At 37.9% G+C, this 23,405-nt stretch overlaps 1 protein-coding gene, 1 long non-coding RNA gene and 1 pseudogene across 3 annotated transcripts in view; 1 reads left to right on the top strand and 2 right to left on the bottom strand.

The window, feature by feature from the left end:
- Nucleotides 1-529: 529 nt before the first annotated feature.
- Nucleotides 530-23,405, bottom strand: part of LOC130694165 (serine/threonine-protein phosphatase 6 regulatory ankyrin repeat subunit A-like) — a 29,498-nt gene continuing 6,622 nt past the window's right edge. Inside the window, exons 1-5 of one of the 2 annotated variants that reach the window (XM_059495784.1) lie at nt 4,677-4,904; nt 3,909-4,612; nt 3,317-3,834; nt 3,125-3,249; nt 535-3,058 (exon numbers count right to left, since the gene is read on the bottom strand). In XM_059495784.1, coding sequence (XP_059351767.1) covers nt 776-3,058; nt 3,125-3,249; nt 3,317-3,834; nt 3,909-4,612; nt 4,677-4,775 — 3,729 coding nt within the window. In that variant the 5' untranslated portion in view covers nt 4,776-4,904 and the 3' untranslated portion in view covers nt 535-775. Of the gene's footprint in view, nt 3,059-3,124; nt 3,250-3,316; nt 3,835-3,908; nt 4,613-4,676; nt 4,905-23,405 lie in introns of those variants that run through there. The other variant, XM_059495783.1, reaches the window with a different exon arrangement.
- On the top strand, nt 8,439-11,706 carry LOC130694168 (tubby-related protein 4-like; annotated as a pseudogene).
- Nucleotides 16,797-18,572, bottom strand: LOC130694172 (uncharacterized). Its single transcript, XR_009001948.2, has 4 exons — nt 18,253-18,572; nt 18,053-18,170; nt 17,494-17,984; nt 16,797-17,280 (listed from the first exon to the last, which is right to left on the bottom strand). It is a non-coding gene; the product is annotated as an uncharacterized LOC130694172 (long non-coding RNA).

Consider the following 23,405-nt stretch of genomic DNA (forward strand, 5'->3'; position numbering starts at 1 on the left):
CTCAGTTATTTAGCTGTTATTTTTTTTCAAATTGCAACCGTTTATTTTTTTGTTTTTCTTTCATTGATTTGCGAGAAATCCCTGAAAATGATGCAATGTAAGAATGCACTGATTCCGTCTTTTTTTCGCCCTTGGTCGGCCTTGTTTTCAAGTCCTTTTTTTTCTGGCTATTTTGACGCCATTTTTGCTTCGATGGTGCCATAGAGTGAGAGGTATCGTTGACATTGTATTGCTCGTACTGACGAACAATGCAAGTGGCCTGTTTTTTTGTTTGAAGTGGGGAAACAGCTGATTTCCCAATCATCAGATGGCTTGGCAGAATCTTTATTAGAACCGTCTCTTTCGTGACGACGTCATTTGATTGTTTTTTCCCATTTTGTTTTCCCAATGTTTTGAAAGTCACACCAGGAAAAGTGGCATTTTCTTGGTAGATGTCTGCTCGTTTAAAAAATCGTAAAATCAACTTTATACTATGAATATTTTATTATGAAATGAAAAACTTTATCCAAAGAGAAAAGAGGCTTGTTAAACCAATATTGAATCACACTGCTGTTTTTTATGCTTTGATTTTTCCTTTCATTTTAAAGATGTTTGCCCACATAGAATTTTTAATCATCAAATGAGTCGCAATCAACTTGGGGTAAAGGAATAATACATTGGCAAAACTCTCGGCGATGCGGACATTTCCGGGGTTCTATTCTGGTGTATTTCTGAAAGTGAAGTGAGAAAGTAGGAAATTTGAATTTTGTAATGGTAAGAGATATAAGCAATTAGACTATGCGACAGTCGCCATATTTTTTTTTCCGTCGTTAAAATGCATTGCGTCGCCTAGAGATGAGTTATGATTCAAACAAGAACTGCTTCGTCGAGCAGTTTTAGGATTTCGATCTCGACGATCGACGATCGACGATCGACGATTATGGCGTAAATAAATTCGTGCATCGCAACCATTGGATATGACACGAGTTCCCAGTTGGATTAAGAGTTGAATGGCGTCAATTAAATTTGGGCTTGAATTCCATTCACACAAATAATGGAGCGCATTCCTTCCCCAATAGTCCTTTGCATTCACATCAATTCCCAATTGTATTAAGAGTTGAATGGCGTCAATTAAATTTGCGCTTGAATTTGATTCACACAAACAATGGAGCGCATTCATTTCATATCTGGCCTTTGCATTCACATCAATTCCCAGTGGGGTTAAGAGTTGAATGGCGTCAATTAAATTTTGGCTTGACTTTGATTTACATAAATGATGGAGAGCATTCTTTCCCGAATAGTCCTTTGCATTCACATCAATTCCCAATTGTATTAAGAGTGGAATGGCTTCAATTAAATTTACGCTTGAATTTGGTTGACACAAAAGATGGAGCGCATTCTTTCCCCACTTGTCCTTTGCATTCACATCAATTCGCTGTTGGATTAAGAGTTGAATGGCGTCAATTAAATTTGGGCTTGAATTTGATTCACACAAATAATGAAGCGCATTCCATCCATTATCGTTCTTTGCATTCACGTCAATTCCCAGTGTGGTTAAGAGTTTAATGGCGTCAATTAAATTTTGGCTTGACTTTGATTTACATAAATGATGGAGCGCATTCTCTCCCGAATTGCACTTTGCATTCACATCAATTCCCTTTTGGATTAAGAGTTGAATGGCGTCAATTGAATTTGGGCTTGAATTGTTTACACACAAAAAATGGAGCGCATTCCTTCCCAAATTGTCTTTTGCAGTCACATCAATTCCCAGTGGGATTAAAAGTTGAATGGCGTCAATTAAATTTGCGCTTGAATTTAATAAACAAAAATAATGGAGCGCATTCTGTCCCGAAGTGCTCTTTGCATTCACATCAATTCCCAGTGGGATTAACAGTTGAATGGCGTCAATTAAATGTGGGCTTGACTTTAATTGACACAAATAATGGAGCGCATTCTTTCCCGAATCGTCCTTGGCATTCACATCAAGTCCCTTTTGGATTAAGAGATGAATGGCGTCAATTAAATTTGGGCTTTTATTCCATTCACACAAATAATAGAGCGCATTCATTCCATTAGAGTCCTTTGCATTGACATCAATTCCCAGTTGGATTAAGAGTTGAATGGCGTCAATTAAATTTGAGCTTGAATTGTATCCACACAAATAATGAAGCGCATTCATTTTCGAATTGTCTTTTGCATTCACATCAATTCCTAGTTTGATTAAGAGTTGAGAGGCGTCAATTAAATTAGGGCTTGACTTTAGTTGACACAAAAGATGTAGCGCATTCTTTCCGTATCTGTCCTTTGCATTCACATCAATTCCCGGTGGGATTAAGAGTTGAATGACGTCAATTAAATTTGGGCTTGATTTTGATTTACACAAATAATGGAGCGCATTCCTTCCATAAATGTCCTTTGCATTGACATCAATTCCCAGTGGGATTAAGAGTTGAATGGCGTCGATTAAATTTGGGCTTGAACTTGATTTACACAAATAATGGAGCGCATTCCATCCACCAATGTCCTTTGCATTCACATCAATTCCCAGTGGGATTAAGAGTTGAATGGCGTCAATTAAATTTGGGCTTGAATTTGATTCACACAAATAATGGAGCGCACTACTTCCATATATGTCCTTTGCATTCACATCAATTCCCAGTGGGATTAAGAGTTGAATGGCTCCAATTAAATTTGGGCTTGAACTTGATTTACACAAAAAATGGAGCGCATTCCGTCCATCATCGTCCCTTGCATTCACATCAATTCCCAGTTGGATTAAGAGTTGAATGGCTCCAATTAAATTTGCGCTTGAATTTGATTCACACAAATAATGAAGCGCATTCCTTCCCGAATTGCTGTTTGCATTCACATCAATTCCCAGTGGGATTAAGAGTTGAATGGCGTCGATTAAATTTGGGCTTGAACTTGATTGACACAAATAATGGAGCGCATTCCTTCCATCAGAGTCCTTTGCATTCACATCGATTCCAATGCGAATGAAGTCGTTGGCTGTTCCTTTTAGATCAGACAAAGAGCCACGAGCACAAAGTTGTCGAAATTCTTCTTCTTTTTCAGCCAGCTAAATTGGAGAGATTTCCGATTGTTTACGTTGCTACTTCCCCACTTACAAAAAAAATGAAATTACCTTTTTCGTGATGGGTTCCAGTTGTTCGACGACTTCTTTCGAACTAATTCTTTTATCCGGATCGTGTTCCAACATTTTGTTTAGTAAGTCATCCTCATAATATTTGCGCAATTCGTCATCAATATCTAGAATTAAGCCACCAAGTGTTTATCAATATAAGAGTAAAATAATATGGTATTAAATTGGGATTACTTTTCATATTCACCGGATCATGTCTAATTATGTTTTTGTGAATTTCCTCCTCACTTGAACCGAATAGATGCTCTCCCTTTAAAAAAAAATAACCGAAGACGAGACCGAGGACAAACACGTCACTCTTGACCGTGCCCCAAAACTCATCCGCCTTTTCCGCGTTTTCCGCCTTTTTTCCGTTGATGAGTTTTTCCAGCACTTCGGGTGCGTACCAAGTTCTCGTTCCTCTCACTCCAGTCCACGAGTGAAGTCCCTTTTCGTTTACGCATTTGGCTAGTCCAAAATCAGACAATTTCATTATTATCTCTTCACATTTTCCAGGCTTTCGCATAATGAGAATATTTTCTGGTTTGATGTCGCGATGAATTAATTTCTTCGAATGGATGTAATCCAAGCCTGTAGCTAATTGACGGAATATTTTGATTGGAGGTGGCATACGTCCATTGTATTTTTTGGAAACATCCTCCTTCAGGAAAAGTTGATCTAACGAAGCGACACATAATTCCAATGCGTAGTACCTTTAACACGAAAACAAGAAACAAATCAATTTTTAAATCTTATTGTTATTTAAAACCAGAAAAAAAAGTCATACATGAAGTCGTTGTCTTTTTCACAGTGAAGAAGTTTGACGATGTTTGGATGATATAACTTTAGCATTGCTTCTTCTTCTCTTTTGTCGACACGATCTATTAGAACTCTTTTTACTGCCACTTCACGACCTCCGAAATTCCCTTTAAATACCATACCAAAGCCACCTTTCCCTATTGGAGAAGTATCCCGATTGATCCAAATTTTCATTTCCTTCTTATCTTTATTATACAAATAATACAACGCATTCCATCCATCTTTGTCCTTTGTCTGCACATCTACTCCGACTTCAATCAAAATATTAACTGCGTCGAGCACATTTGGGTTTGAATTGTCTCGACATAAATAATGGAGCGCATTTGATCCATCGTTAGTTTTTGCCTTCACGTCGATTCCGGATTTATTTAAAATTTGAATTGCGTCGATTAAGTTTTTGCTTGAATGGTATCGACACAAATAATGAATGGCATTCATTCCATTGTTGTCCCTTGCATTCACGTCGATTCCGCTTTCGATTACGAGTTTAATTGCGTCGATTAATTTTTCGTTTGAATAGTACCGACACAAAAGATGAAGTGCATTCCTTCCGTCTTTGTCCTTTGCGTTCAGTTTAATTCCGAATTGAATTAATTCTTTGATTTTTCCCGTTAGATCCAATCGCGAATCACTCCCACACAATTCAAGCAATTCTTTTTCTTTTCCAGTGAGCTAAATTGTAAGGAATTAACGTGTGCTAAATGTGATTGCTCGACTTGCCTTAAATTCATAATACCTGATCCTTGATCGAGTGTGACCGAAAGACTCTTCCCAGTTCTTCTTTTCCGAAGACTTCTTTCGATCTCATTCTTTCATTGGGGTCGTTTTTCGACATTTTTTCCAACAGTTTGGGGGAAAATGAGACGAGATGATTTCAACTTTTACTAACTTGCATCTGACCACAAATGAACAACTGCAATCTCAAGCGAGACTGAACCACTCCTGCCCGCCACATACTTCCTTATTCACGAGAAAGATCGTGAGTAGTTCAACAATATGGTCAGTCAGTTGGCCGCTAATGATTGGCTTTGGGCAGAAGATGTTTATCAGAGACGTCCATTCGGTTTACACGTGATTGTCCCATTTCGAGTAAAGTTACAACCTAATCCTAGCGTTAGTACTCGTCATTGCCTCGAAATCCTTGTAGCAATACAGTGTTATCTACTAGCCAGGTTTATCAGTAGAGAAATGCGTCTCTTACACAACGATTCGAGAACAACAAAAAATAATGATGAACTTTTCGATCCTGAATAAAAATGGCATTCCGTTTCCCATCATTGGCTCTATATTATTAAGTTAAAGAATCAATCACCCTTGCCTTGTTTTTATTGTTTTATTCATTTATAACGTTTCCTTTGGTGATTGCTGAATATGAAATATTTCCATTTTTGGTTGTAGATGTATTCATTATCGTGGTATTACCACGATAACAATGTGCTTATCTTCATGTAGTCATGACCGACAATGCGCCATTACCCGTATGAATTACCAATTGGCTGCCTCATCTTGCCTCCCCTTTATTTGTTTGGTTTTTTTAATTTATCTTTTGCTTGCCCTCTTAGCAGAGGACATTCCCCGTTCTAAATTCACGATTCCACTGATTCCGTTAATCGCGTTCCGGCAAAATGAACTGCATTAACCGGTTAATTATATTTCATCACATTTTTTATATTATTGAGATTCCTTTTAACACATTTTGACTATTCTACAAAGTTTTTATTTATCAGCCGGGAATTTTCTGTTAGCCAATCCACTTATGTTTACGTGTTGACGCTTTTTGGCACCCAATCTTTTAAACATTTATTTTATTGATTGAAAAAGAAACATGGATAACGCTGATTTTCCATCTAACATGGAAGAAATTTGAATGTCCAAAACTGAAAGGATTTCTCTACCAGTTGGCACAAAAATACCATTTTGTTTCATTTTTTTTTTCCCTTGCCTCATATTTTCTTGTTCGAATGATTGTTTGTATTTCCGTCCCAGGCTGAAAGAATTGATTGTCTTCAATGGCGTCAGTTACTTCCATTCGATAAAAGTTATTTTTTCTTGGAGATTGATTCCCTGTGTTGTTCATATTCAGGATCTGCTGTGGCGATTTTGTCGGCTTTTTCTTTGTCCTTCTGGTGTTTATGACATCGTAGACGGACATCGGTCTCTGTTTCCGCCGTAGTGTTCCATGTACGCCTCAGGTATTATTTTTTGTTTGTCGTGCTGGTCTGTTCCACATGATGGTACGTCTTTCGGGTATGACGTTTATGATTATCCGTTAATTCACTGCTGGAACACTTTGCTATTGTTTGTTTATTTTTCTTTAGTTTAATGTTTTGTGGTTTTACGCAGATTCTTAATTGATTTGGTTTCTTTAGTTGTACAGCATGTTTTTAGTATGGCGCTAATTCCGTAGTGTTCGGCCGTTAATGTTTAGCAGCTCCTCCTGGAACCATTCTTTTCTGGTAAGTAAGTTTGTTCCATATTTTCTTAGAATTGAACTGGTGGTTGCACTGCTTCACTCGGTGGGGTAACGTGTCGCCATGTAGCAGTGTTTACCGTATGTCGGGTTTCACAATTTCATTTATTACTTTCATTTTAACACCATATTTTTCAGAATATGTTATATTTCATTCATAGTGTGAATTGGCAATGCTGCTTAGGAGTCGGGGTGGTGGGGGGGGGAGAGAAAAAGCGCTAAATTGCGATCATCAGTTTCTTCATTTCTATTTTAACTGATGTTCGCAAAGGATGTGTGGCGTGTCAAATAGTCAATGTCAAGTTCAGTTTCAAGCAGTGAACTACGTGGATAAATTGCTGCCGAACAATATGTAAACTGCTATTCATGTAGTGCGTTATTTAGATGACTGACTAGAAAGAGAAAAGAGCGGCCATGGCAAGGATAGTTGATTTAAAGACAATTTGCAGCCTGAATACACATGCAACAACCACGCCTTTTCGTCCAGTGAAAACAAGATAGTTCTTCGGTGGCCGTTCTGCGTTTGAATGCAATTCATAGCGGGGGAAGTTATCTGCACCAATTTTAGGTTTGTAGCTATTTGTTTTTGCTTTCGCTTTGCATGTGCATTTCAGAAGACGCTAGGATCTCGACTCCCTCTCCCAGTTGTTTGTCTGATTTTTTTTTCAAGGGCCGATCAGTGAATTAACTATTCCATTTTAATTTCATTTTCTTTTACCCATAATTTTTACCAATCGAATAAGTTGTTTACATATCGGATTCTATTCGTCTTTTGGGTTCACTTCTGTACCTTTTTGCTCAAGTGGACCTCATTACGTATTCCTATCCATGCGTTGAGGCTCACTTGATTATAATTTTTGATTTTTAAATTCGTGTCCAATTTTCGTTCTGAGCGACGCCCAAATAATTTTGAAAAAATACGTATTTTGGTACAGTTGGTTAAGTATTTCACAATTGGCACGGACTTGTGTGTGTGTGTGTTACTGATGTTGGTGCACTGCACGAGAGCCGCAACGTGAATTTATCTTTCTCAACAATACAAAACTTACCATTGTAAACCCGAAAGACAACCAGCCATCTCCTTGTTTTAATTTGGTTTTTGCATAGTATGTCCCTGCGCAAAAGAAAACAAAATAGTTATGGCAGAAGTTGAATTCGCCGCCCATTTTGAAATAAGTCGCAACGTTGCTTCAGTTTTGTGAGCCGACTTCAGCCGCCATTTGCTAGTTCTTTGTCGTGTGTGAAGCTGGTGGTGTGCATCTGACTCGCGAAATATTGGACACATGAGGCAGCCATGGTAAAGTAATACTTTAGTAAATATTTCGTCAAGAAAATATTGTTAACATTCACCACCACCCGAAACTTTAATTTGAGAATGCCTGATATTTGAAACTCCTTTTCAAATTACAAAATGAATGGTACGTTATTAAGAAGAAACTATAAGAAGTAATTCTTTTCATGCTGAGTCATTGTTTTGTTTTTTTTTATTTTAGAGAATTTCACAAGTTGTGAACCAGACTTTGTGGTGTATCTGCCCTCGTGCTCTCATTTCCATGCCAGATTTCCATTAAGAAGGACCATAAATGTGTGGTAATATTACTTCTCCACATTCCACTATTGCATTATTCTTTGCCATTATTTTTATCTCATACCGTGAACACAAGAAGAGTTTATTTGCTTGCTATTATGGATGGTAACTTGTGTCCTTAAAAGTAAGCATGACAGGCACATTGAGATAATGGTTATTGCTACCTTCATGCATTTTTAAAAAGCCATTAAGCCAAACTGCTCAACCATGCAGTCAGGCTTTGTACTTCTTTAAAATTTAAATTAATGAAATAAACCAAGCTTGTCATTTCAATCATTTCAGGATTGTGGAGACAAACATTGTGGTTCCAACGGTTTCCTTAGTTAGGCAAGTCATTTAATAATGCTTGGTGTTACAACAATTTTTTAAATTATTTTTAATAACAATTTTTCCATTCACAACATTTGCAGCTCCTGAGCACTGAGAAAAGATTGTTGCTGATGTAGAGTTCTGAATGGTGGACCTCACAGTCCATGATAGAAACAAATAGGACAGAAAACTCCATCTTCATCACCAACAAAAGAAAAGGCCTATTTTTAGATTGGTTTAACGCGTGCAGTCTGGTGTCTGCACGCGTAAAAAAATTTTTCATTCTGATCTACTTTTTTTCTGTCTAGCGTCACAAGGTAAGTGTTTCCTTGTATTCATAGTGTGATTACTTAAATATTGTTTTGTTTAACAGTGTGGAGAAGGACATATTGCCAGAGTGTCCGCAAGCTGGTGGGGACGGTGGTAGTGGTCCGTTGACATCACAAAGTAAAATGAAAATATCAAAAATGTATTCGAACTTAACTTCTTGGTGCTTTTTATAGTATGGGGGACATTTCTCGAAGGATTGTCCACAACAGGGCCGCGGCGGTGGTGGTGGTGGTGGAAGTCGTGCCTGCCATAAGGTAAACAAATAAACAACAGTTTTAGTGCTCATTTTTAACGAAGAAGAAGGCAATGAAGCAAGGGGTTTTCCTCAAGGAGGATGAAATGCTGGCAGCAAGTTTTACAATGTAAGAATCAATTGTATCTTCACAAAAATATTTTATGTTCCAGTGCTCATTGTTTTACCCCTAGTGTCATGAAGCTGGCCAAACCTCGAAAGGCTGTCCAAATCTATTCAGTGAATTGACGGAAGATGGATAGCAGCGTGAGCAATACATTTCGGATGCTTTGACATGCCATAAAAAGGAACTGTTTTAAGGGCATCGTCTGTGGGGAACACTTAAACAATTATGATTAAGTCGTCCTCCAGGTAAGCCGTTTCTCGAAAATGTATTTTATGATTTAAAAATATCTATTGGGTTTGCTTTAGGTTACAGGAAAAGATGTACCTCAATACATAACATCTTTCGAAGAAGCCGGCCTGCGCCAACTACTACTTCAAAACATTAAGAATTCTGGCTACATAAAACCAACACATGTTCAGAAAACTTCAGTTGCAGGTATTCTTGCCAAAATAGATTTAAGTGCTTGTGCTGTCACGGGCTCCGGCAAAACGGTAATCCAATTAATTAACGCTGTATAATTTGGAACCTTGATGCCCTCCTACTGGCTTGATTCGAATGGGTCGTTATGAACTTGGTTAGTTGAAGTAAAAGTAATTTTGAGTGGGCACTTTGGTGATTGCGACTATGGAAAGGTCCAATTGCGTTTTAGATACTCAACAAACCCTTCGTGTTATTCGTTGATTAAGTCATCTAAAATTTTTACATTTTTTCATGCAGGCGGCGTACTTGGCACCAGTTATGAACATATTGTTAGAACAAGGTGTTGCTGGTGCGTCTCATGCCATGGGGCAAAAGCCAGAAGTTGTAATTGTGTCACCCACTCGTGAATTGGCCATTCAAATTCACCGCGAGACATGTAAATTCTCCTACAATTCGGTATTAAAGTCTGTGATTATATATGGAGGAACTGTCAAGAGCCATCAACGGCCAAATCTTCAAGCTGGGTGCAATATTCTTGTCGCGACCGCTAAGGATCGCCTTCTTGCAGCATTTAGCGCGTCTCAAACTCAGACGATGTCTAACCGTACCGAACCAACTTGACGACCCCATATTCACTGACCGAATACCTAGGCTCATCCGTAACTTGATCGTTTCCCTCTTTTCCAGCACCATCTATGTAAGAAATCGTTTTAGTTTTTAAATGATAAGAAAACAATACTAAACGCATTTGTTTAATTATTTCGAAAGTGTCATGTTCCGGAAGAGCAACGTATTCGAGATTATGTCTGCAAACCGCTACCGGGTAACACACGGCTCTACTGCACTATGATACGACGCGCTGAAGAAGACTCTGCCGGCTGGCATGGAATGGACGGACTGATCGATCCTGATGCTCCAACCAGCAGCGGTGGAGGTGTTGGCTTCACCTTCTTATCTCGAATTCCTCGGCGGACTCTTTCCTCTTCTCAAGGTTGTCTTTTCAATTTCATTTCTCTCGCCCACACTCTTTATTTATTGTCATCGTTGCTGTCGCTATAAAAAAAAACGATTATTTATACGATATCTTTAGGGTAAACCAACGTCCAGAATAAGACCTGAGCTTGTTATTTACGATCCGCAAAAGCTCTCCAGCAACGACATGAGTAAAAGTCAGCCTTTGTTGAACAAGAGCTCCGAATTGCTGTTAGCTCCTCCACCTACATCGGCCAGCAAATTCCAGCAATTGCTTAGTCCTGGCCTTAGACGTAAATTCAGGCGAAATCGTCCCACTGCTGGACAGCACTCGTCTGATTCGGATTCCGAAACGGACGATAGTTGCGTATCTTGGTCAGATTACGTACACGGCGTCATTGTAACACCTTCAACCGCGTCAAATGACATTGGGCGTGGTCGATTTACGTGATTCTTCACCTGGAACTGAAGTAGAAGAAGGGCCATCAATTTCAATCTGCCCGTCGGACGAAGACGATAATTCGAAAAGCAATAGAGAATCATCGAACCGACAATATCCGCCCATAGTTCCGCTGACGACACCTAATTTACGATTGAGACGGAAAGCCGGAATGAGCCGGATGGAACCCCCAGCTTTACCGACTCATCATCGACGAGCTGTTCAACATCAACCTCAGACGACACTCGACGAAATGTTACGGATCGAGTGGAACTCTGACTCGCGGATCATGTTGTCTACACCGGCCGTTAGATGGCGTAGTCAAAGCTCAGCTGCTCGATTAGGTAATGGTGGTCATCAGTTCTCAACCACATAGATTTTTAATGAAATATGTTAGCCACGACAGACATGGATAGCTGAAAAGAATTCAGCAACTAATGGTGAAGAATGCGAGCCACCAGCTCAGACGAGACGAAGATGTGAGTTTGTTTTGAACAACAAAGTCCCGTTGTGGAACGAACACAGTCAAGTTTATCAGTTGGACTTTGGAGGGAGAGTGACCCAAGAATCTGCGAAAAATTTTCAGATTGAATTATAAGGAAAACAGGTAGTTTATTATCAGCTGAAGCTTGATGATGTTCTAATTGAGATGATTGACAGGTTATGCAGTTTAGCAGAATCGATGGGAATGCCTACACGTTAGATTTTCAGTATCCTTTCTCAGCTGTCCAGGCTTTTGCTGTGGCATTGGTGACTCAACAATTGAAATAAGAATGGAATTTGGATAAATCTGTCCAGAGATGGTCAATGTGATATTAAACAAACATTCGTAACTGTGAGAATTTATTCCACGTGTCATTCCTTTGTTTATTATGAAAGTTTTCAATACACGTTAATGAATGGGAAGATGGATAAATGACAGCAGCGCAGAGGGAAATTGGCCGGGACATTACATTTCCTGCAAGATGAGACCGACAGGTATCTAACACATTGCCGTTGAATTGTGAGTACAGATCATGTAAATTGTGTGGCACCATTATGGTTTTAAGAAATAAAAAATAGGAAAGTAGTAGTTTTAAATAACGAGACTGTTTTTTAGAGATGCAGTCTTATTTTTTACGATTATGGGGCACGTTACCCGTGGCGTTCGTAGCGGGAGTTTTTGGAAACATAGAAAAACGGGCTTATTTTTCACAGTTATGGGCCACGTTACCCGTGGCGTTCGTAGCGGGATTTTTGGAACTACAGAAAACGCATGATATAAACGTTAGGCAGTAGTCATAACGTAGGTTGCGTTAGGAAGGTGTATTTGAGTTTCCATCATCTCAACAGTGTTTTGTTTGGGTTTTTTAATTGTGGTTTTTACCTCTACGCAAAGCAGTGTGTTATAACAACCACTTCCAATTTGGATAACTCCATAACTATAACTTCCAGGTAAACCCAAATTGAATTTTCGGCACCACCGTTGGATTGCGAGTTTGAATCATGTATTTGTGTGGCAAACATGATCTGCCATGTCGAAGATAAATCACTGATTATGACAAAAATATTGTTACAAGATGTGCTATTTGCTATCAATATTCTGCAAGAATTGGACCTCCAATTTACTTTCTTCTGGTTATAACCATGTCTGTTCCACTATCACCTTAGTTCGGATGGCTGCCAAATTAAGGTGATGGTTGTGAAACATTAGCTTCAATTGTTATATGTGCGTTAGTCCTTTGAAGTGGTATTTAGGCCGCACCTGAAAACTGAACTTTAAGACCTGTGAAAGCTCCTATTATGTTAATCTCTATAGTTTACGCCTGAAACTATGCAGATCTTGTGTATCTTGTAATGGAGAACATAGTTCATTTTTTAAATTTCCGAAATGTCAACTTCCGGTTTAAGATCCGGTTTTTAAATGCTTAATAACTCACTATCGGTTGGTCTGAACAAAAAAAAACAGGCATTTTCGTAATCCTCGTGAAATTTGGGATCGAATCCATGTGTCAGTTGAAAATACCCGAAAATCGTCAAAAATCGCAAATTTCCCTGAACTACTGAACTTTTCGCCAAAAACGGATCAAAATAGGTCAGACACACCTTAAATTTCATGGGGATCACGAAAATCATATTCGTTTTGTTGTGGGTCCAGTATTTCTGGAGATATAGGCAACGTCCGGTCACTTCCGGTAAAATTTCTTTTTCAACTTTGCAAAAAGTAAAAAATGAACATTAATATTCCAAACATTTTAAGCATTTTGATCATAAGTGTAGCGTCTATTCTCTAAACAGCGCTTTGTTTTTGATTCTTAATTGTGGTTTTTACCTCTACTTAAAGGGGTTTTATAACAACCACGTCGAATTTGAATAACTCCTAAACCATAAATTCCAGGAAAAAACAAACTGAAGTTTCGACATCATCCTTGAATTACGAGTTCAAATCATCTATTATTATGGCAATATCTAGGTTTCAAACATTAATTTAAAAAATACCGAAAAGTCGGGCTTAATTTTTTTGTCGGGCTTATTTTTAAATCTGACGAAATTGAATTTCCGCTAGATGGCAATGCAAGTTCATCAGCTGTAGTGTCAGAAATCAAACTATTTTGTGCTCGTAGAAGTTCAATCAAATCAAATGGTGTGTCAAAAAGTGTTTTCCTTTTTTGTGTTGATCAAGTGACACTTATCAATGGATTATTTTTTGTGTAACAGGGTAACAGGTGTGGTGAACTATCATCATACTTACCACTTAATTTTATCAGCAACTATCCATCATACTTTTCTCATGCTCGTGAAGAGGTACTAGACATATATTTTCCAATAAGAATCCCATTGCCATTATTCTGCTGTTGAGAAGTAGCTCGTCAAACCAATATTGGAAAGGATGCTGGCATGCAGTCTTCTTGTCATTTCGACTGAGCCTTTCAAGTAGTGTGATTTTGAGTTGAAGAGCGAGGTATTAGACTCATATTTTGGCATTCAATGTTACAATTGCCATAATTCTGCTTTTTATTTTTAGCCCGAAACTAAAATGGCAAAGAATGCTGGCCAAAAAAGATCATTCTTTGCAAGCTCATCATTGTACGTAAGTTTGAATGTGATGGGAAGTGCAGCGTATGCCTCACAACTGTGTAGAAAACGATTGGAAATCACAAGTTCAGCAGTCTTCTCACAATTTCCACCTTGCCAGTCACCACACTTTGACGTGAACCTCAACACCACTACACCTCAGTATTTTAAGTTTCTTTTTTCTTTAGTATTACTTTTTTAAAAACTTAATATCTTATTACAGGACTACCAAGCCTGCCTCATCATCCGGAAAATTGCTGGCCCTGCAAATTCCCTAGTCTACGAACAGCAAGCCTAAGTAAAAAAAGGCCCTTCTTCACCTCGCCCGTCATCGTTTCGCCGTCGCCCTGTCATCGCTTCGCCCATCGTCCCGTCATCGCTTCGCCCGTCATCGCTTCGTCCGTCACCCCGTCATCGCTTCGCCCGTCTTCCCGTCATCGCTTCGCCCGTCGCCCCGTCATCCCTTCGCCCGTCGCCGCCTAGTGGTCGCCTCGTCTTCGCCTCGTGGTCTTCGTGGTATCGTTGTTATTTTATGTAATGTATAGTGTGCTAATTAACAGGTTGGCTGCCACGCCCCTTTTTGTTCCCCTTTTTTTTTTAGCTTGATAGGGACGGGCCGCGCTGCTCTACTCCATGGTCAATATGCCGTGGGGTGGAGTAGTCGCCACTGCCCAAAATTCGCCGTAAGGCGCACCCAGGCAACGCACCTTAGGGCCTCCCTTTACTCGATGTGTGGTGGAGACCAGGGATGTGCGTTTCCACAACGGTCTCCACCATTGCATCAGCCCGGACCATTGTGTCCCCTTTTGTCGCCATCCATCAGATGGCGATGTAGTTACTGTAGTGGTAGGGGCGTGGCAGCCAACCTGTTAGTTGTATTGTGTGTCTTGTATGTATGTTGTATATTGTATTGTCATGTAAAGTGGTGGAATAGTGGGTGGATGGAGGGACAATAAAAACTTTTTAAATTTACGTTTGTATTTATTTATGAGTATGTAGCTGATAGCTGAGTTGGGGTTCGAGCCTAAGACTACTGTCATGCTACTCCGACACTATACCATTAAGCTACCGTTGACGTTCTTTATTAAGTAGATAGTACTAAAAAACCTTGTCTGCTGTGTATACGTAGATAGGCATTCGAATTCCAATCATTGTTAGTAATGACCGTCATGGCTGAACGGAACGCCGCCGGTTTGGCATGTTAATTGTATGACGTTCGATTCCTCAGACAGCCTGGAATACACTAACATTTAAATGGATACACACGTGTTAGATGTTGCAGTTGAGTCTGTGAAAGAAATATAATTATTTTATGAATGGTCAGTGTAGGGTTATCACAATAAATTTATATATTGAATTTCGTTTACTCGAGTACTTTTCGATATCATGCGCAATTTAACTTTTGCCACTCTCAGTTTCCGTAACCGTAATGGTAACATTATCTCACGTTAAGCCAAGTGGTACTTACGACCATTGTAAGGTTAATATTCCCTATTGAATGCATTTATATTATTTATCGAATATCTATTCATACTGGAATCGAACCATGATAATTCGGCATACTGTGCCGATGCTCAACCATTAAGCTACGAGTAATACGTGTGTTGTCTCTACGTTTCGTTGTCATTCAGGGGAACATATAAACACTTGTAATAATTTTGTTTAATGGTCCTAACATAACTGTAAGTCTTTTTCATCATTTGATTCACTCGATTGGGAGTCGATCCCATTGCTTTCGAATTACTAATCCAATGCTCTACCACTGAGCCATGAATATTGTTTAAACTGTTCTTCCAGTCCACGTCATTTGGAGATCAACTTCTGGACTTGGAAATTTTTTGAATGATTATACTTCTTCTTGAGTGTGTTTGCGGCAATTGATACAGGAAACCTGTGGTGACTTTCGTTTAACTTTTGTTGGTATTAGAAAATGTCACTCAGACGGAATAAATAAACGTTGATTTATGAACCATGGATTTGCAGAGGTTTGAACATCTAACTTTTGGCTTATGAATCAGATGCTTTACCATTTAGCCAACTTCGACACATAATATTTTTACTTTACCACATCATTTCACGGAATGGATTTCACGGAGATTTAAAATTCACTTTTTCTGGATTCACTATAATCATTTAAATTTGCAAAGACCTCGAAATCTTTTTTTTTCTTCCTGTTGAGATATATTAATTATTATTTATTATTAAATATTTTCCACTTTACATTCTTTATTTTTTTCACGTAGAAAACAGATCATCGAAACATGCCTTCGACATTGATATCAAATTGTATTACATGTTCTACCATCAATATATTGTTACGGAGTTGAAAAATAGTAACGACTATAAATGTATTTAAAAAATTTTACTTTTTAGTAATGTTAATATGTGTTGGAATAACATTCGAGATCATTTCATTTAAAGATTTGACAGTATACTTGCCAATAATATTTTTATCAACGGTCGTTGAATATTATGATGCTACAGTTTTCCCATCAGTATTACATGATTGCTATGTTCATAGATTTGAAACACATAGATTTGAATACATCCAACATCAAAAATAATTTTGCTAACTTTTTAGAATTTACATGTAAATAAACGCCTTGTTTCTATCCAATTTGTTCAAAAAAATTTTCCTTTTCATTTATCAAATTATTGTTGTCTTTGACGTTCCATAAGAATTTATAGCAAAATTCTCATTTTTCGTAATTAATTTAGTCAACGGACTTCACTTGCGTAACATTCGGCAAATTCAGAAACGGTATTTTCTACTCTATACAACGTATTCTTACCAAATTTAAACCTACTTACCATCACTTCATTCCCTTTCAGGAAACAAACTGTATGCACTTAAGCAAAATCGTTAGTTAATATTCGAAAAAAATCGTATTTTGTGTTATTAAATTAATATAACAAACCTGTCATTAGCTCCGTGAAAGTTAATTATGAATTAGTAATAAGAACTAACGTTGCTAACCAACGGCCAGCCACGGGATGTCGATTGGAAAAACAACCATAAATTTCACACATTTTACAACTATTGACTGCACAACATTTTCACATGCATTATTCTAAAAAAAACTTCTTAATTTTTTAAACGGCTTTTGCAGAACAGGCTCTAACTTTTAAGCGTAAGCGAATAAGTTCAAAGAAATCGTTTTTTTTTTCTTCTCCCTCCTTAATTCCCGATAATTACCTTATTTATATACGGGCCCTTTAAATTAATTTAGATAGTAAAAAACAAAAAATTGGTTAGTCTCTACAATATCTCGCACAACACACCGACTGTCATAAAGATGACGGGCTGGGAAGAAGTGCGATAACTTGAATGTCATTCAATGTCCCAATTCGGGCTACTAGAGCTAGACGGTCATATTTCCATCAACGTATTTTTGGCCCCTATGCAAAAGAAAATTATCTATTCAAATTAATTAAATCCAAAGTGTCACTTAAACAGATCAAATCATTGCAAAAGGCTATAGAATCATAAATTTTTTAACAACACTTCAAACAACGTATTAACAGCACGTTTCAGCTTCCGCAATGCCCAGCTCAACCTATACATGCAGCTAGTCATTGTCATGGACGATGGGTACGAACTGAAACACTTACCGAGAATAGTGCAACTTGTGCGTTGATGCCTCCAATAGCCTAATTGGCGATGATTAAGCCACTAAAAGTCGCCCAACAATCCGTCGGACTATATGAAAATTATTATCAATCATTGCAATTTTCCCTTCATCAGAGAAAGAAATGCCTGTTTTAAATATCGCTGGACTGTGACCATCTGATTGAAAATGATCCAAGTCGTAGACTGGGAAAACAGTAACAAAATGGCATGAAAACATTGAATTATTTTCAAATAAATAATTACCTCTTAATGGCTCATGATTTCGATACAGCAAACCAAAATCTCCAATCTGCACAGTAGTTAACTCCGCAACAATAATCAGTTAAAGTAAAATGTTAACAAGTATGACACAAATAGTGAAAAATTGTGAATTAATCCCTACCGTACGTATTAGTATAATATAATAGGAACAGTAGTAGTTAGTAGTTTAACCCTAATCATACCAATTCATCCAACGATAAATTGGACCCAGCTAAGAATAAATAAAGAAAAAAATGGAAATTAATAATGACATTAAAACACGAATGGTGTAGCACCTACTTTCAACGCATTCACTGCTACGGTGCTTATGTTGGGCGTCTTCAATAATCTGCTGGACCGGCCATCGAACAAAGATAGACGTGCAGACAGGAAATCCCCGAAACTCCCATCCTCACAGCTGTTTAACACCAAACAAATTGTTTGAGGTAATACAACAGAAGCTTTTAAAACAATACATACAATAAAATATTAAAACTTACCACCTTTCCTGTTTCTGAATCACATTTCCATTTTGTCCAACATCATTTAACAGCCTCTCAATTCCTTTCCACCTCCTATCATGCACGATACGAGTAGTCGTTGTATACGTATAGCAAATTTCCAGAACAATCATTCCATCCACCTACGAACAAAATGTCATTAATCTCCATTTTCAAGCAAGTACCACACCACCACCACTCATATCGGATACAAATTTATACACAAACTCCTAGCCTGATGGTTATATGCGAAACTATCTCTCCTTATCCATTAATAATATCCGAATATCCCAATCTTCCTTGCCGGGCAATTTAAGCAACAAAACATCTTAGGAAGGAGCAGCTCAGTACCTATCAAATCAGAGAACACCAGCACAGTTAGTAACAAGTACGCGAATTATAACAGTAAACTATACTCAGCAGCTGACGGGCGTCCGACAATGATGAATTTCACGTCGGCTGTTTCCGTTTCCACATCTCCCATCCACACCCACCCCCACACTCCCTCCACACCAAATCACTTCTGGCAACAACAGACCGGCTAGCTAATAACAATTAAGAGAAAAAAATTAATAAGAATATAGAACCACGATAGTAAGCAACTGCCCCTCATTGCATTCGCCACTACGACGCTTATGTTGAACATCAACAGATCTGCTAGGACGGTCGTTGAAAGAAGATACACGTTCGTTCTTTTGTTTGAATGTTTTTAGAAGATGGTATGTAAATGGAACAAGAAATGTTACCTTTCTTTTTTCACCAACTACCTTTAGTCCAACACGTTTACTTGAGTTATCTTCATGGTTGTTAAATCTGAAACATAAAGTTAATATTCTTAACAAAAGTAACATTAAAGAAATGGATGCTAAACAGCAATCTAATTTAAGAAACCTTTCCTTGAATTTACTTGTGGCTTATGTGTAACTTTCACATTCATCTATTAAACACCACATGTTTGCCAACTGCAACAGCAACACTTGCACATTTCTTCCATGGTAACTCTTCAAAATGGGACACAATGTTCATATAAGCACAATATGATTTGGTAGTGTAAGACTTACCTGTGTGTTAGTATTCATTTACCATAATCTGATACTGATTTTTGCCAGTACATCAGGAAACCTTTTTGAACTACCCTACAGGAATAGACGACATGACCCATCTCACATCACAGCAAATAGTAATCATATTTGAGCTAGATTAATTATCTTATGGATTGATTGAAAATGAATTATGGATCTGTGCTTTCTTCTTCAATAACGTTCTTAACACTAAAAAAATGTAAGCTCATTTTAGCTACCTACTCTGCTCTACGCCGGCCTTGTCCAGTTGACAAGCCTAGGAACAAACACCTGTCTTCATATCTGAACACTAAAAACAAAATTGGAAATTAATATCTTTAAAAAGAGAAACACAGCAGCAGTTCAAATGAAATATAACATTACTGAACCACAAGGGTGATGGAAGATTTCAATCCACCATTCCAGCCAACAACAATAATGATTCATGGGGAGAGACCTGAACCTACAGAAATAAAAACACTTGTATGAAGAACTGAGCAACCATTCCCTTACGACCTTATACATATACGTTCACCATGCTTTGCAGGGAAACCATTTTGCGTTCAGGCAGTTTTAGGCGGGAAGTTCACAGATAAGGGAAGTGCTTTCCTCCCAACACATCTAGAAAGTTATCAATATAATTAACTATTGGCTTTAAATTTATAAATGATGTTGCACTTAATGACTAGCTAAACCCTTTAATGTAACAAATTACCAGAAAGTTTTCCTGATTCCAAATGGAGAAGCCCAAAGTCGCTCTTGCAGGACCAGCACAATGTCCAGAACGCGTGTCAGCCATTGGCGAGTGGTGGTTCTTCACTGAAAGTTCAATGCTCTCCCTAGCAAAGAATGTAACCGTGACGGATTTCGCCATTTTTGGACTATTTACAAGGAAGGGGAAAATGTTGCCAGATGTCAGCGAATATTTGTTTCATTTTTATTCACATTTACAAAATATCTTCAATACGTATACATTAATATTTATCTAGTTTATAGAAATTTTGTTAATCCAACGCCATAAAAAATGTGCTTTACGTACGAGAACGTTAAAACTTAAAAATCTGACAGCGTCGAGTATGACTAGTATGTGATTTACGGTGCCAAATTTGTCAACAAATCTTAATTAATTCCAGAAAAAGGAGAATAGAATGTTGATGGTAAGGATTAATGAAAGTCTATCATTCTTGATTTATGGAATAGTTTGACAACGTCCTTGAGACTTGCTTTCGCAATCTGGAAAATACGCTGCAACTAAGAAGAAATGACGTTTGCGCTATGTCTCGTAGATAAGATCAGATAAATGGATTCTTAAGTTACCACTGCAACTGATCTCTTTTTTTAATGAATGTCGTTTCATAACACCATCTAGGCATTTTAACCAGTTTTTAGTTTGCTCGATATTTCATTCTAAGCCTCTGAGCGAAGGCGAAAGGATGGGACATAATTTTTGCTGGACGATTCGTTTTATTTTTCAGTCATTTAAAAAATATTCGATTGCCAAAGTTGCTACTCTCTAACTTAAAAAAAAATAATATTACCTTTTTCTTGATGGTTTCCAGTTGATGGACGACTTCTGCCGAACTAATTCTTTTTTCCGGATCGTATTCCAACATTTTCGTTAGTAAGTCATCCGCATAATATTTGCGCACTTCGGCATCAATTTCTAGAATTAAGCAACCAAGTGTTCATAAATAGAAGAGTAAAATAGTATGGAAGTAAATTGGTATTACTCTTCATATTCACCGGATCGTTTCTAATTATGTTCTGGTGAATTTTATATTCACTTGAACCGAATAGATGTTCTCCCTCCAACAAAATATAAGCGAAGATGAGGCCGAGACAAAACACATCGCTCTTGACGGTTCCCCAAAACTCTTCGTTGTCCGATTTTTTTCCTTTGATGAGTTTTTCCAGCACTTCGGGTGCGTACCATTTTCTGGTTCCTATCACTCCAGTCCACGAATGATATCCCGTTTCGTTTACGGATTTGGCTACGTCAAAACCAGACCATTTCATTATTATTGATTCATCTTCTCCAGGCTTTTGCTTGATGAGGATTTTGCTCGGTTTAATGTCTCGATGAATTAATTTCATTGAATGGATGTATGTCAGGCCTGTAGCTAATTGATGGAAAACTTCAATTTGACGTGGCATACGTCCGTTGTATTTTTTGGGATCATCCGAATTGAGAAACAGTTGATATAAAGCAGCGTCACATAATTCCAATGCGTAGTACCTAGAACATGGGAACGTAAACAAAAAAAAAACCAATCAATTTTGAAATTATATTGTTATTTAAAACAAGAATAAAAAAGTCTTACATAAAGTCAGCGTCCTCTTCACAGTGAAAAAGTTTGACGATGTTTGGATGATCTAACTTTAGCAAAGCTTCTTCTTCTATTTTCTTCACATGACGTATTTCAACTCTTTTTACTGCAACTTCGCGACCTTCGAATTTCCCTTTAAATACCGCGCCAAAGTAACCTTCCCCTATTAGAGGAACAGCGCGATCGATCCAAATTTTCAATTCCTTCTTCTCGTTATTACACCAATAATCCAACACAGTCCATCCATGTTTGTCCTTTGCCAGCGGATCCACTCCTAATGCAGCCAAAATCCTAGCTGCTTTGGATAAATTTAGGCTAGAATTGTCTCGACACAAATAATGGAGCGCATTTGATCCATCGTTAGTTTTTGCCTTCACGTCGATTCCGGATTGAATCAAAATTTGAATAGCGTCGAATAAGTATTGGCTTGAATTGTATCGACACAAATAATGAATGGCATTCATTCCATTATTGTCCTTTGCATTCAAGTCTATCCCGCTTTCGATTACAAGTTGAATTGCGTTGGTTAATTTAGGGTTTAAATAGTACCGACACAATAGGTGAAGCGCATTCCTTCCTTCTTTGTCCTTTGCGTTCAGGTTAATTCCGAACTGAATTAATTCTTTTATTTTTCCCGTTAAATCCAATCGCGAATCATGCCCACACAATTCAAGCAATTCTTTTTCTTTTCCAATGAGCTAAATTGAAATAATTGGCATGTGTTTAATGTGATTGTTCGACTTAAATTCATTTTTACCTTATTCTTGATCGAGTGTAATTGAACGACTACTTCTTTTGATGTTATTCTTTCATTGGGGTCGTTTCTCAACATTTGTGCCAATAGCTCATTCCCGTAACAGCCGCGTAATTTGCCATCCATTTCTAGGTAAAGAAATGAACCTCTTTTAATCAGAAAACAATGTCGTTATAGTATATCAGGGATTACTTTGCATGTTGATGGGATTTCCTTTAACTATGTTGTCGGCAATTTCATTTTCGGTGGAACCGTAGAGATGTTCGCCGTTCAAGAATAGACTACCGAAAACAAGTCCCAGTGCAAAAACGTCACTCTTGACGCTTTCTGGATAACTGGTTTCATCTACATTTCCTATAGGTCTTGTCAATTGAAGCAACTCGGGTGCTAACCATGCCTTATTTCTTCTGATGGGACTGTTTTGCTTTGCTTCACTGATACTTCTGATCAGACCAAAACTTGTCCATTTGAGGGTAACCTCGTCTTGGTTAGCAGATTCCACCACTATCACGACATTTTCTGGTATGATGTCTCCGTGAACTAAATTATTTGAATGGAGGTATCCGAGACCAGAAGCTAATTGAAGCAAACCATTGATATGATGTGGCATATGTCCCTTGTATTTTCTTGCATCATTCGACTTCAAGAATAGTTTATCTAAGGTGGCCAAACATGCATCCAATCCATAGTACCTGGTAACACGATAAAAAAACACAATAAAATCATTGTTGATATTATATTGTGATTGAAATAATAAGAAATATCCTACATATACTCATCGTCACTTCCACATTGGAGAAGTTTGATGATGTTTGGGTGATTTAACTTTAGCAAAGCTTCTTCTTTATTTTTGTGTACACGATGTACTCGAATTATTTTTGTTTCATCATCGCGAACTACGAACTTTCTTTCAAACACTTGACCTAAGCCTTCCGCCATACTTTCGGTACTAATCAAATACAGGACAGCTCAATAGTTCCGTAATGTACAATTTTCGAATGACACTGTTGT

Source organism: Daphnia carinata, chromosome 6, assembly GCF_022539665.2.
Source record: "Daphnia carinata strain CSIRO-1 chromosome 6, CSIRO_AGI_Dcar_HiC_V3, whole genome shotgun sequence".
In the NCBI taxonomy this organism is placed as follows: domain Eukaryota; kingdom Metazoa; phylum Arthropoda; class Branchiopoda; order Diplostraca; family Daphniidae; genus Daphnia; species Daphnia carinata.